At 37.5% G+C, this 16,059-nt stretch overlaps 1 protein-coding gene across 2 annotated transcripts; it reads right to left on the bottom strand.

Moving 5' to 3' along the window:
• Window positions 1-173: 173 nt before the first annotated feature.
• Window positions 174-14,632, bottom strand: LOC139965654 (b(0,+)-type amino acid transporter 1-like). 2 transcript variants are annotated; one of them, XM_071968256.1, is made up of 12 exons: window positions 14,440-14,632; window positions 12,497-12,744; window positions 11,342-11,590; window positions 9,560-9,685; window positions 8,854-8,959; window positions 8,409-8,453; window positions 7,611-7,734; window positions 6,947-7,050; window positions 5,649-5,745; window positions 4,811-4,960; window positions 3,862-4,030; window positions 174-3,068 (listed from the first exon to the last, which is right to left on the bottom strand). In XM_071968256.1, the coding sequence occupies exons 2-12, from the start codon at window positions 12,735-12,737 to the stop codon at window positions 2,950-2,952; spliced, it is 1,530 nt and encodes a 509-aa protein (XP_071824357.1). In that variant the 5' UTR covers window positions 12,738-12,744; window positions 14,440-14,632; the 3' UTR covers window positions 174-2,949. The 2 variants fall into 2 exon arrangements, with proteins under 2 accessions (XP_071824357.1, XP_071824356.1); XM_071968255.1 differs by lacking the exon at window positions 14,440-14,632 and adding an exon at window positions 13,364-13,617.
• Window positions 14,633-16,059: the final 1,427 nt, after the last annotated feature.

The following is a 16,059-nucleotide window of genomic DNA, read 5'->3' as shown; positions in this document are numbered from 1 at the left end:
CCTATAAATGTCGAAACATTTGTTTACATATATCACTATAACCTATATTGGAAGGATCATTGACATCCAACTGAAGTTGTTCTTGAACTAAAAAGGACAATAGGCATTGTGTGATGGTCGAGACGTTTGGTCTGATGAAGTGTGCTCTTAATATTAAAAACGACAAATATTTCATTCATTATTTTATGTCTCCTCGTTTTTTATTAGAATTCCACAAACAAAGTAGTCCAAGTAAAAGATATTTTCCCCACTTAAATGATTGTCATTATAAAAGTGTTAATATTTCGTACGGTCTTAGTAAAACAGTAGCATAGATATCTAATATTAGGGTCTTAGTCAGTCAATGGTAATGGTGAAGTGTTCAAAACGTGTGAATTGTTTTTGTCTGTGGGGTAGAATTTATAATGCGGACGTCTATAAGTGTTTATACACTGTTATGGTAAAGTTTTGAGTTATTTGTCTGTTTTGTGTGTGTGTGTTTGTGTGCGTGAGAGAGATAACATGATAACAATAGGACAGTTCATAGGTTTGTGTATGTCTCAGCACCAGACAAGTCACGTGTATCATATAAACTTGCATTCTGTTCATTTTTGCTATTCTGATCTTCAAGGGCGGCGGAACCGGGGGGCACAGGGGGCACGTGCGGGACATCGCTAAAGAGTTTACAAAGCGAAACCCACGTCGAATGAAATATTTCGGGAAGTTTTAAATGTTTACTACCACAAGGTTTTGTAACCAGTGGCGGAGCGTCCATACAGTCAGGGGGCGGATGCCCCCCTGACGGACTCAAATGGACTGCTTGTGCCCTTTTCAGCTTTTTACCACTTTTTACTTATTCGCGATTATTGACTTTTTAATTGCGCTCTCATCTACCTATTGACATTTGTCACGTTTTGTTGGTGTAATTTTCTGACAACATGGCGATGACACCTATTTATTCTTCGTTTATCTGCAAATTAGCAAGGCCCGGAAAGGTCATTTCCGGCGATCTGGGGAGCATCTTTACTCAAAAATTTCCTGTACGCTCCGCGCCAACCTGTGGTGGCGCTCCGCTTAGATAGTGTCAAAAGCGCCCCTACAGACCATTATCGACCCCCTGATCATTACCCCTAGCTCCGCAACTGCTTCTAACATTCTGGTGAGTGCCATTATGCATATTCAATTTCAAAAAAAATTCTAATGCATTTCCAAAATTGCATTGCTATATTACAAATTGTAACTTTTTAATAAGCAGAAGCCATTTATAGCCTACTATGAATAATGAGTATAGTTTAATATCCAATAACGTACCCCATCCTTTCGTATTTTGACGTATTTCATTTGCTTTCATGCATTTATCGATCGCGTGTGCAGGGACTTTATAATGATTCCACCTCATTTTGTCTCGAAAGAAAACTTGTTCCTTGTTTCCCAATTTGCAAATTGGATATTGCAGTGCTAGTATACATTTTTTCCTTGAGGGTGGGGAAGGGGCGTTGATGGAGTGATGTGTATACGCAAATAAGATAATACAATAAGACTTATAAAGGGTACTAAATATCAGGCTGCATCAGTCCAATCAAATTTTTGCAAAGTGCCCTTCGACGTCGGTGCCCCCCCCCCAGATTAAAAGTGCTTCCGCCGCCCTTGCTGATCTTGGTCTTTAACATAATGCACTTTAAACGTAATAATGTGGGCATTTGTGAGGAGTGAAACGTAACGTATCACATCAGCTAAATAACACATTTGCCTGCTACCTGTTGTGTGTTCTCATCTCAATTCGAGATATAAAATACAAGATGGATCCGATGGGCATGAGATTGGATAACTTTGTCACTTAGACCAGAAATAACCCAAATAGGAATGCATCAGTATATTTGACATACCAAATTATTTCTGTTCAAGTCACTGGCATAGCCTACTTATGGTAGGCATTCTTACCCTGAAGTACGGTACAAACTAGAAGCTGTATCGTTGTTGTATTATTCTCACACAGATGATCCAACTTTTGGCGAAATGTATCTTGATTTTCAAACAAAAACAGTAATCCTGAACATATCCCAGTTTATTTATTTGGGCTTACATAAACAGATAAAACCGGTCATGGAATGTTTATTGCATCATGAAGTTTCCGGGGTCAGTGATGAACAAGAAAAGGATTGGTATGGGTTCTGCGAGACTATTCATCTTACTGTTAAGGGCTGATAGAAAAGACAGCAACAAAACTATAATCACAGTCGTTAAAAATTGATCGAATGACAGTGACATTAATCATGTCATCTCGGACATACATTTGCGCACTTTCTGTTAGAATATTCAAATGTTATAAAAAGTTGGAGGGACTGACGCTTAAATATCAAACGACAAGCCTTGCTTTATGATCCGAAATAAGTTATGATTGTTTTTATATCGAGTCCATACATTCTTAGATGTCAGTAAACAGTTAACAAAATGACGACTTGAAGGGCAGCTCTTGTGGTTCTTGACTTCGCTGCTAGCTCAATCACCACTTTCTCGTAATGGTAGTGACTTTTTGCTCCAGTGCCGTAGGCAATCCCATTCGTCGCGATTTGGTGTTATGTAGGGCCGTTAGGAAGCTTCCAAAAAGTGGGGGGGGGGGGGGCACAACATCAGAGGGGCACTTTCTCATTCCACAACCACCACTCGTTATGCTATAAACTGATGCACACCGGCCATTTAATATATATGATGTGTTAGTATGCTATCTATACTATTATGGTGCACGTGAATAATAAAAAATAAAATATTATAATTAACAAAGGCTTAAGATATCCAAAAGACAGTTCTTCATCAAAGGGTCACATTCTATTTGCCAGGAGGGAATATTTGCTAATTTGGAGAAAAAAGTGGGGGGCACGAACCCCAGTGTCCCCCACCCCGGCTCCTACCCCCTGGTGTTATGACATAAATATATTATATATACACTACTTTAAAAATACTTTATATACTCTAGTCGGTGATTTTTAAATCCTCTTCTTTCACTGCAGTATTCCCATCATCTTCTTCGGGTGCAGAGTAGTAAGATGGCGCCACTTGAAGCAATTGTTGGAAAAAAATTGTGACGTAATCTGCCGAGAGAAAAACGATGCAAACAGAGGCTAACCTGACAAACACAATAAGTAGATCTTGGAGTAGTTATTAGATATTGGTGAGAATTGTTTTTCTTTCAAACACAACCGAGAAGCTGTTAAATTGTGATTTAACTTGTGTTATAAAGAGATGTAGACTTTCAAGATTGCCTGTTAATGTAGCTAAAGGTTTCATTATCTTCTCGGGAATATCACATGGTTACAATCTCGATGTGTAAAGGGACTGAATGGGATTGAGAATAGATCAAGTTGTTTGAGTTTCGTTATCAGGCTCTATCTTTCTTAAATTTTGTTTTTAATGAAGAAATAGGACATATCTTTTCGGGAAGATTTGTAAATGCAGTTGCTTTTGTTTACAGTTTGGTATAAAGGCAATGTAAGGCCTTCTCACACGACTTTACAACTTTAATCCCTGGTCACTGACACACAAACACATAAGTGTGCACAATTGTAACAGTGGCTCCCTGGGTACCATTTCGTGACCCACATCTGTACTTCCTCCTTGGGGTCATCCTACAGGGTCCAGCCATGATTCGCGAACTCATCGATACCTCACAATTACCCCATAGGTTCCAATTGCTACACCTGGGTAAAGAGCCTATAGGCAATTGAGATCACCTATTGATACAATGTATATTGTTCTGGCCAGGCCTCGAACCTGAAGTCATCAGATTATGTTAATCACTTGACCACACCGTTCTCGATATGACAACGTCGTTAACAAACCTTGAGTTTGTTTTGGACGGTAACTTCCCTGCAAACTATATCTTACCCATGAATTTCGGTGAATATCCTCGATAAATCATCGGATAGTAAATGAGAAGACCAGCCAGGAATATGATACCAGCATAGAGGTAGCCGAATGTTGGTGCATCGACAATCGGAGCTATCAGCAAATATATAGCTAACACGGTAACGATAATTGGCAATACCAACGGTACCTGCATGGGTATAAATAGAACGATAAGGAACATAGCGTAACACCAAACTGGGTCAGGAGGGTACATACACCATCCGTGTACACCTTAGTATACGTTCAATAAAGGAGGTTTCACCACCCTCATATATCACCCCTTCTGCATTAACCTATTTGTTTCCATGCATGGAAGTATGAGTGTGCGGAGACCTCTAGTAATTTATCATTACACTTTCCAGAAGCGATCTACAAATTCAGAAGTTACGGGAGCCGTTTAATTAGTAGTCTCGTTAAGACCCTAGTATGACAGCCTATAGTGCTCCTTTCTTTTTCACAAACTTACTATTTTCCCGTATCTACTTGCTGTACTGCCCAGAAAATGCCCGCGGCAACACTTTAGATTTATACTATTTGTATCGGACAGATCCTCGGGCATGTAAAATACAGTGGGCAAGCAAATTCGTGGTAGGCAAAACGGACTCTGAGGCATGTGCAGTTTACACGCGAGAAAAAAGAGTATTACAAACGACTTGGCCAAGACTGTAATTAGTAGAGGTCGTTTCCAATGATATGATATCGAGAAGATATTATACTACAAACCACTCTGTCTGTCTTTCTGTCTGTTAACAAATTGGAACGAGACAGATATATATTAACACATGGGTCAATAGTTTCAGAGAGTTGCCTGAGACACCCTATATATATATATATATATATATATATATATATATATATATATATATATATATATATATATATATATATATATATATATATATATATATATATATATATATGTGTATACCTTAACGGGTCGCTTCCATTCGGGGTGTCGAATTCGTAATATGACGACGGCTGTAGTTGTGAGACCGTAAAATATCCAAGCCGTGAAACTAAAATAGTTCACTAGAGTGCCAAAGTCATTAGGAATCAACATAGCAATGGCCAATAGAGCCTGTATGATGAAAACAAAATATGGAGGCTGATGCTATTGAATCATTTCTAATGTAGTACAAGACGAAACTGTTAGTAAAGTGGCGTACAGAATCCTTGTCACGTAGTCCAGCCGCGGATGCAGGTGGTATTGAGGTTTATACGTTTATTTATATTGAGGTAATTTTTCCTTCTCTGATTTATAGCTGAATATGTGCACATCAAGACGTCAACTGCAATATTTTCATTCATTACTTATGTTGCTTTTGCAAATTTAAGACATGTTGTACTTTGTTAGTTCGATTATTAAAGGAGAAATCAACATGAGATTGACACAATGACCATTTCTTTAATCTTTTTTAGTACAACTAGTACAAGTAACACCGCCGTTCACGAAAACATGAAACGCCTTTGCAAGAAAAGAGGAAAGGATATGTATCCATAGTTACGACACCAGCACTATGAATAAAAAAGGGTAAGTTTTGAGGCGGCGGGTTTCGGGGGGGGGGGAGGAGCGGGGGGGGGAGGGGCAAGCAGGACACTAGATCCGCTAGAGTATAAATAATAGTATAATAAACAAATATTATGATGTGTTTGATCTTCATGAGGAGAAGGAGAGCCAAGAAACTTTTCATGGCAAAGTTCACTTTCCCGGCCCATACCCCTTTTTAGGCTGGCTATGGGTTATGCACTCACTATAGTTGTCTTACCGTAAATAGGATAGCTGGTTGGGGTGTTATATAACTTGTGTGCACCATGGACAGGATTTGCGCTGTGTGACCTTCCCTTCCGACTGCGTACACGATTCTGTAAACACAAAAACTACTTTAGTAGCATAAAACTATAGTGTTTGGATGGATGGATAGATGGTTTGTTTATGGATGGATGGATTGATGGATGAATGGATGGATGGATGGATGGATGGATGAATGGATGGATGGATGGATGGATGGATTGATGGAAGGATGGATGGTTTGCTTGATGGATGGTTTGCTTGTTGGATGGATGGATGGATGGATGGATGGATGGATGGATGGATGGATGGATGGATGGATGGATGGATGGATGGATGGATGGATGGATGGATGGATGGATGGATGGATGGATGGATGGATGGATGGATGGATGGATGGATGGATGGATGGATGGATGGATGGATGGATGGATGGATGGATGGATGGATGGATGGATGGATGGATGGATGGATGGATGGATGGATGGATGGATGGATGGATGGATGGATGGATGGATGGATGGATGGATGGATGGATGGATGGATGGATGGATGGATGGATGGATGGATGGATGGATGGATGGATGGATGGATGGATGGATGGATGGATGGATGGATGGATGGATGGATGGATGGATGGATGGATGGATGGATGGATGGATGGATGGATGGATGGATGGATGGATGGATGGATGGATGGATGGATGGATGGATGGATGGATGGATGGATGGATGGATGGATGGATGGATGGATGGATGGATGGATGGATGGATGGATGGATGGATGGATGGATGGATGGATGGATGGATGGATGGATGGATGGATGGATGGATGGATGGATGGATGGATGGATGGATGGATGGATGGATGGATGGATGGTATGCTAGTTCATTTGTAGGGAGACCATTGTGTGTTACCGCAGCAAACATGTTGACCCAGATACTGCGTTCGTCGAGACTGTTTCTTAGATTTTCCACATGGGAAATATTTCGACAGAACAAACAGCAGTATCATACTTGCAAAGATCATGTGATCGGGAATTTTTTTTATTGCAACTCGTAACAAGCAATAATTAGTCAACTTTGGGATCAGTACAAGAGAGCAGTCCTTGATATTGTATACATATCCTATAGGTTGGAGGACGTTAATAAAGACTTATTCCATAAAATTCCTACCTTTTTACGATATCAATATATAAAAAAAACTTACAAACTCGATCGTATAATTCCTACAGTTTACGGATTAAAAGATGACATATGTCAATAAACAATTACCTGCCAGAAGCAAAGAGAGATCCATTGGCGGCGCCAAAAGTAGAACAACAAACCAGAAATGGCATAATCCAAGCCATCGGACCCAGCGTACGATTGGCAAACGTCTGCAGATAATTAACATCATCATAAATATTCATTTCGTATTAATGAATAAACAAAGCCTACTATGTGGGAATGAACAGAGGTGCTGTAAAACGTATAGAAATGTATTTAAAGTAAATGTACATCGCTTAACCCGTACATACATGTTAATGATTTGAATGTAAAATTAACACTAAAATAACACTACATTAGCAAATTTCACACTTTTGTCGTTACTTTATACTATATAGAAGTCAAATAGTAATAATAAGAAATATTAAACTTTTTTCCATTCTTTTCAATTCAGAACATTACTAAAGTATCATACAAGCCGTATCAATAATATTTCTATGCGGTTTCTTTCGTTTGTTCTAGAAGTATTGTTGTTCGGGGCATGCGAACATACTCTGACGATGATCACACAGTCACAGTCCCGATGCAAGGGGACTGGGGCTGAGAGCGGATCAGTCGTTTGGTAGTTTGGTTTTCGTGCCCAGGTTCTTTCCTGGGTGACTTTTTCTTAAAAAGTACTCTGAAGAATTGCATACGCTTAGCATATATTCAACAGGCTATTGGCACTTACAATCGCTACAGCTGACGTCGCTAGCATCTCCTCTGGTGACATCACGGCAAAGTAAGCAACATTTGTAAGAAGATAAACCACGGTTACCAACGAAATACCAATCATGATACCAAGAGGTAGATTCCTACATTGGTTTGGGAAAGTGTAAGAAAAAAAAGTATCTTTCGTTATAACATATAAAGCCTAACAAAACAGTCGTTCAGTATGCGCGCATCAGTCGTGCAATGCCCGGAAGTCGGGTGCACGACTATATATAAACATTCCTTGACGACTATCGGTCACGCCAGTCGCGTTTACGTTACGTTGCGTCGTTTTCAGTAATCTTCAGTCGGGCAATGTGCAACTGGTGTTAGAGTGTTAGATAACCGCCACGATACGGATGAGGATATAAAGTATAGCACAAAAACAAACTCACCGTGAAGGAGAAACCATATATGTCCAAACCTCCCATCATTTATGTCCTTCACAACAATGAACGTTTCATTGTGAGAATTCCCTATATCTCCACGTGAAAGTGTATCTGGACATCATTCGTTCGAGCATTGTGAAACCATTGACTAGTTACAGAGCTAACCTGACATGGCTTCACTCGGCTTTGATAAGAGTGAATTGCACTTAATTACTCAATAATCACAAACACTTCTAAACTACCAGTACAAATGTATTACAATGTATAACTTAGGTTTACATGCTTGCCAGTCAAACTGAACCTTTAAACTTAACATATTAAACAAAAGAAAACAAATATCAATAACAGTTTCATAAGTTGGCAAATTGTTAAATATTTGACTTTCTTACCGGTAAGGATTTATCAATTCTTCAGTCATGAAATTCAGCTGGTTCCTTCACATGCAAAAAAAAACAAAAACCAACAAATTCAGAAATTAGTGAAACATCGAGACCTGTATCAATTTCCTTATGTTTTCATTTTGGCAGTTATAGGTCTAAATCTAAACGTGATTCGTATACTTCAAAGAGTCGATCATTTGAAACACTCCCACAACCCCAATTCCCCTCCCCTACCCAATCTTTCAAATGTTTGTTCTGCTGTCATGTGATGTTTCTATAATGTCAGTGTCACAGCATCACATTTTTGTTCGTCAGATCCTGTGGTATACTATATAGGCATGACATACAGCCTAAATGACTTATATATATATATATATATATATATATATATATATATATATATATATATATATATATATATGGCTTATACATGCTATAGTGCCTAGTAACGTACCAGCCTTCGTAAGCCCAAAAACCTTGATAGAACGCTATACCATAGGCAAACACGTTAGTAGCAGATCCTTGAAATGACACACTCGGGTCGAGGTATTGTGTATTACCTGCAGTAAGAAGAAAGGTAAACATTTACAATAACCATTGATGTCAATCAAAATCTGATGTAACAATGAAACAGAGCAATAATGCAAATTATACAATGAACTTCTTTACCAGATTACTCTAAATATACTCGAGATGGCTGTATTTCATTACTAAAAGTTTGCAACAAGGTTGTGCACTCACCACCTGCCTCCCTCCTCCCTCCCCCTCTCCACTCCTACCCTCAATGGTGTAACGAGCTACCAACAAGCCAAGTAACCATCCGTCCAAGATATTAATAGGCTAAACACGAAACAGAAATCCACTAAGATGATCATCATGAAACTCAGACGTCCTTTGTCCCTCTCCTCTCTCCCCGTCAATGCAACAAGGAATATCGCTTTATTTTAGTTATCTGCATGCGTGGACGGAGCATGTTCCAAACACAGCCTACTCCTTTTAACAATAATAATGAAAGAACAGATGTTCAGGAGAACAACATCAACAGCAGTAGATCTGGAGAAGGGTAGGGTGGTTACGCTATTAAAACTTTGTCGGGGTGGGGATGGTGGGAGGGGCCGGGGGGCTCATTAATCTTATACGTCTTCCATATACGCTTATACCTTGTCCTAGTTTCACGAATCCACTGACGATGATGATGACCAAAGCGAATAGCTTTGCGACAGTGAAGACGACCTGTATGTTTGTTGCTCCCTTCACGCTGACACAATTAACCAGAGTTAACAGACCTGCAGAAAATGAATTAGACTTCATGGGTAATTGTAGAATTATGAAGTTGAAAGAAACGAAAAATTGAGCCACTTTACGTCAAGACAAATAGGTATATGTTCAGACTTGATAAGAGGGGGTTCATGGTTCCAACCTCGGGTCAATTAGGGAGTCACGGACACTGGGATGAATGAAGACTACTGTATTCTCATTCCCATAATATACTTAAGGAAATATGAAATAATTAAAAAGTGTGTCTGGTGACATTATTGTCACACAGAACGACCAGGCTCTAGACTTCCCTGCTAAATGTGAACCAAATGATGAGTAGTCTGCTTGTCGAAAACACGCCAAAACGGTCGCAAATTAAGAAGGAGCTATTTGTAAGTAACAATAAGTACACACACACACACATATATATATATATATATATATATATATATATATATATATATATATATATATATATATATATATATATATGGATGGATCGACGGATGGATGGATCGACGGATGGATGGATAGATAGATAGATAGATAGATAGATAGATAGATAGATAGATAGATAGATAGATAGATAGATAGATAGATAGATAGATAGATAGATAGATAGATAGATAGATAGATAGATAGATAGATAGATAGATAGATAGATAGATAGATAGATAGATAGATAGATAGATAGATAGATAGATAGATAGATAGATAGATAGATAGATAGATAGATAGATAGATAGATAGATAGATAGATAGATAGATAGATAGATAGATAGATAGATAGATAGATAGATAGATAGATAGATAGATAGATAGATAGATAGATAGATAGATAGATAGATAGATAGATAGATAGATAGATAGATAGATAGATAGATAGATAGATAGATAGATAGATAGATAGATAGATAGATAGATAGATAGATAGATAGATAGATAGATAGATAGATAGATAGATAGATAGATAGATAGATAGATAGATAGATAGATAGATAGATAGATAGATAGATAGATAGATAGATAGATAGATAGATAGATAGATAGATAGATAGATAGATAGATAGATAGATAGATAGATAGATAGATAGATAGATAGATAGATAGATAGATAGATAGATAGATAGATAGATAGATAGATAGATAGATAGATAGATAGATAGATAGATAGATAGATAGATAGATAGATAGATAGATAGATAGATAGATAGATAGATAGATAGATAGATAGATAGATAGATAGATAGATAGATAGATAGATAGATAGATAGATAGATAGATAGATAGATAGATAGATAGATAGATAGATAGATAGATAGATAGATAGATAGATAGATAGATAGATAGATAGATAGATAGATAGATAGATAGATAGATAGATAGATAGATAGATAGATAGATAGATAGATAGATAGATAGATAGATAGATAGATAGATAGATAGATAGATAGATAGATAGATAGATAGATAGATAGATAGATAGATAGATAGATAGATAGATAGATAGATAGATAGATAGATAGATAGATAGATAGATAGATAGATAGATAGATAGATAGATAGATAGATAGATAGATAGATAGATAGATAGATAGATAGATAGATAGATAGATAGATAGATAGATAGATAGATAGATAGATAGATAGATTTTTTTTTTATATATATGAAGCTTATGACTCACCTATACAAACACAAGCTACCATTTTAATAAGAACTTCAGGAGGGTCGCATTGCTCCTCGGGGTAAAATGGTTGAATTGCGTACTCGGAGAAAGTGAGCGTTATTATGGATAAGGAAGATGGACCTCTTATAATAACCGCAATCCAAGAATAAAGGAAGGCTACGGGTGCACCGTAGGTGGTATAGAGGTACGGGTACTCCCCACCTGATTTGGGAATCATTGTTCCTAGTTCAGCGTAACACAGCGCACCTGCATAAATCAAAATCATAAATACGTTATGGGCATTACTTATAAATAAAATTGTACATAGATTTTAGCTTCATATAGTATCCATGTATTCATAACGGAGAACAGTTATGTGTTGTCTTGCTACTGAGTCGGCATAGAATACTGTGCAAAATAAATGTGTCGTTGCAGTAATATGATTTAACAGTGGTGTATTGCTGTTAAAGTATGTTGCGTTTAAATATGAAAAAAAGCGTGTTATGAAACGATGTTGCTTCAGTGCATGGGTTTGAAAAGTAGGCACACTATGATGTTACACCATTTCCACTACAGTGGTGTGGACATCAGAAAATGAAGTGAAGCTATCTGCCACAATTAAACAACCACAGGCCGACTAGGTTAGTTTACATATGGTACTACATAGCCAAGCTATATAGCATCGTATGAAATATATCAACAATAGGCCAACCATGAACTCACCACAATATTGTCTACATATTACTCTCCTATAGGCTAATCATCAATACATCGGTAACCTAAGCTTTGTGTACAATTCGTTTCCAATATAGAAAAGTCATTCAACGTTCCACTACAGTGCTGTGACACCGTGAAATAGTATGGTGCTGTCACACCTTAAAACAATATATTGTTTCTCATACGTTTGAGCAATACGGTGGTGTTATACCATGAAACAGTTTGGTGCTGCCAAACCTTTAATGGGTTAATAACTATACAGTGGTATATATAATAGGAGATTTACTGATTTTAATGAGCCGCCATATTTGAATTGTTACGATACAACATATATGTGTAAGACATTAGACATGTGTGACGTAAGCGGCATGAACTGACACATTGTATCTTTTGATTAAAATATTACAAATCATCCAGCTTGCACATTTTAATAACGTATGTGATAAGGTGACTAACCACAAGCAGACAAAAGTCCACAAATGAGCCATATGATAAGACTCATTCCAACGCTCTGTGTCTGTTGCAGGACATATGTGGGAGACACAAAGATACCAGAACCTATCATAGACCCAACGACATAAGAGACTCCACCCAGGAGGGTGATCTGTCGCAGTAATTGGACCTTCCCTTCGTTCCCACCAATTACATTGCTGCCCCGGTTGGTATGTTCCTGTTCGGAGTCTACGTCAGTTGCCATGATGATTCTGGGAAAGCACACGAGAGCTATTAATTGCATTAAACAGGTTACTTAAAATATGCCTGCAAGTTTATCTCCAATATATATATATATATATATATATATATATATTGATATATATGTAATTGTCATAGTTACAATGTCGTCACCGCAATCTAAGAACATGTTATGGGCAATCACTCAATCATTGATCACCTCTTGCCGACATCTTGAACAAGATGGGATCGACCTAGTGAGGTTGTTTTGATAGAATTTTGCGCATTGCAAATAACCTGTTTTTTTTATCAGATTGACAACGTGAAATGTTTATGTCCCGCATACAGAATGGCTCTTTACCAACAATAAAACGTTATCATAACATTTTTAAAGGAGCTTCTAATATATGTTTTCATTACGTTAAATGTGATGTTATAAAAACGTCGGCAAAACGTTTTTATGAGATATTAATGTTATATTAATGTTTTAACGAAAAAATGTTTTGAAATAATAGCCTGAAAACGTTTTCGTGACATATTTATTACACCACAAATAACGTTATCAAAACAAAAGATGAAACGTTTTAATAACGTTATAAAAACGTTTTTGTGTTTGATGTACTGTCTTTATAGGTTCCCGCCCCATCTTACCTCAGTTACGTTGCTTCCAATGATCAACTTCTGCGAGCTCTGGAGACGCATGCAGTGTATGGTCAGTAAGAGTTGTTTGTGGACATCAGAAAATGAAGTGAATCTATATGCCACAATTAAACAACCACAGGCCGACTAGGTTAGTTTACATATGGTACTACATAGCCAAGCTATATAGCATCGTATGAAATATATCAACAATAGGCCAACCATGAACTCACCACAATATTGTCTACATATTACTCTAGCTAATCATTAATACATCGGTAACCTAAGCTTGGTGTACAATTTGTTTCCAATATAGAAAAGTCATTCAACGTTGTAATGGATTAGAGATCGTCTTACTGCCCGGAATGGATAAGACTACAAATCTTTTTTCTCTGTATAATGTCTGTCATTTCATTTCATTTCATTTATTTCGTCACATGTACTTACATGCCGATGAGGCATGTCTCGAGTCATTCCCAGCTAACACAAACATAACAGGGTTTCCATTCAACATGTAATACTTGTAAATAACTTGACGTTGGACAAAGAGCAGGATATGAAATACACAAAAGAGATTACTGGGGGACATGGCCAACCCAAATAACCCCTGGCACCCACGATATTCCCTGCTATGGGAGGATTACATGATGCTTACGGCAAGCGCAGGATAATTTTAATTAACTTTCTTGAATCAAATTTCTTATATAATTACATAGCATAGCCGGTACGTACTTCTTAACGAGATTAATTCACATAGCTACAGCGGAAATCTTCAGATTATAGCTTTTTCACAGCGATACTCGCTATTTTCATTCACAATAACGGGAAAAACATGGGTTGTTCTCTAGCACCGAGACCTTGGTCATTATCTCAAACCCAGCCTATGCACCCATCACCGCCAAAATGTAGAAACATTTCATTTAAAACCAAAAACCAAATCACTTCACAACTGGCAGTTACACAATGACTCCATTGTTAATTATGTCGTTAGTTCATTGTGAATTCAGTACTAGTGACTGCATGGTTTCACCCCGCTTCTTAGATTTAAAGAGATCCCACATCATTAACACCTGTATAAAGATACTTACAATTGTTGGGATATCCGTTATGCAGTGTCAGCCATGTATGTGTTCGCATACGTACCTATATATGATGTGCAAACCAACATAAAGAGCGTAAGCCAGTCGATGGTTATAATACAAGACCCAACAGCAGCTATATTGCCATTCTGTAAACAAAATAATCTACTTTATCAACTGAAGAGACACACGATAAGGTAATTCTACCTTCATTCAGTGTTATCACCTAGTGCATTTACATATCAACTGTAAATAAATATATTTAACAACAATGAACAAGTACGGTAAACATACCGCATGTGTATAACGTTTTCTTCGTCCTATACCGTGTGCCTGCAATATGAAATGTCATTCTTATTTATGCATATTAAGTACGTAATATTAAATACGTAATGTAGCAAATGTTGTCTGAAGGCCTTGTCTTGATACAGGAATGTAAACCATTATTTTCTTTGTAATAGTTCTGAGACTGAACGAAATACTAATTGATTTAGTATAAGCAGTTTGCGCCTGCGTATTATAATCATAATGAACCTCTATTATTATCATAATTAACCTCTCCCACAATGCTGTTTTTACTGTTGAGTTGTGCGGAGTTTCTCGTGGATTACATCATTCTAGTTTCTAAACTCGAGAAAGTGGTTGGATTCTGCTCTGTCACTTAGAGTTTTCCAGATCACTTCGCTTGTTAAAAACTTTACGGTTCACCTTTCTTTTATTATTTTAAATGATTGGTCCGATGATATTAGGTCGTAAATACACACACGCGCCTGTACTATGGGTAGTATCCCGATATGGAGGTCCCCATCTCATCCCACTGTCATTTTTTATTCTTTCAAATTTTGTTTGTTTTCATTGTTCTCTTTCTTTTGTATGTTTTCTATTTACTGTTGTTTTATTCTTCAGCTTCTCTTATTGTTTGTATTTCTACCTGCTCTTTCCATATACTTTCCTTATTCGAATAGGAAAGATCTTTCCTTCTTTATTTGTGTATCTGACCGTCTTAAATTTTCTTTACTTTTATTGTTTGATTTTTACTACAATTCTTTTCACTTGTCTTTGTAACTGAGGACCTCTGGAAAGATATGCTCTGGCTTACCGAGTCACCCTCAATAAATAAAGTTTAAATAAAATTAAATAAAATTTCAAAAAGCTTAGTGTCGATCATAACGCTGTAGGCCTAACACTGGACTTACAACCTTTAATGAAGCCCCTTTCGTTAGATCCATTTAGGGACATTCCCGGACAATGGTTAACTTTTCAGACGGATTATCGTGGTGTGTTACGGTACCTTCTAGCAAAAAGTGACGATTTTCGAATCAGGGCGCTCGTCCAGAATAAACTGTTCAGAGTCGTGTAGAAGTAGCAGTCTGGAATCCGCGAATCATAACGAATCATTTGATTTAGTACCAACCCAATACCATACTCCTCAGTCCGCAGTGGTCTGCCATAAGTGCATACAGAAGTATGTAATATAGGCTATAACTATAGAACCATAGCAGCACTTTGTTAATGTTACGCAGGCGCGTATCCAGGATATTCTAACCCGGAGGGCGCGAATTACTATCTAAGCGGAGCGCCACCATCGGTTGGCGCGCAGCGTATAAGAAAATTTCTGGTTTTGATACC

Source organism: Apostichopus japonicus, chromosome 3, assembly GCF_037975245.1.
Source record: "Apostichopus japonicus isolate 1M-3 chromosome 3, ASM3797524v1, whole genome shotgun sequence".
Lineage (NCBI taxonomy): Eukaryota > Metazoa > Echinodermata > Holothuroidea > Aspidochirotida > Stichopodidae > Apostichopus > Apostichopus japonicus.
Note: the sequence above shows the minus strand (reverse complement) of the source record. Positions and strands in the feature narration are given on the sequence as shown.

What these genes read in the sequence shown, in the direction of transcription:
- LOC139965654 (XM_071968256.1), bottom strand. Translation starts at nt 12,737, where the DNA reads ATGGCAACTGACGTAGACTCCGAACAGGAACATACCAACCGGGGCAGC. An exon ending in TCTCTCTTTGCTTCTGGCAG is followed by an intron (nt 5,746 to 6,946) that starts GTAATTGTTTAT and finishes TTGTGTTTACAG; the next exon opens with AATCGTGTACGCAGTCGGAA. An exon ending in AACCAGCTATCCTATTTACG is followed by an intron (nt 4,961 to 5,648) that starts GTAAGACAACTA and finishes TTCATCATACAG; the next exon opens with GCTCTATTGGCCATTGCTAT.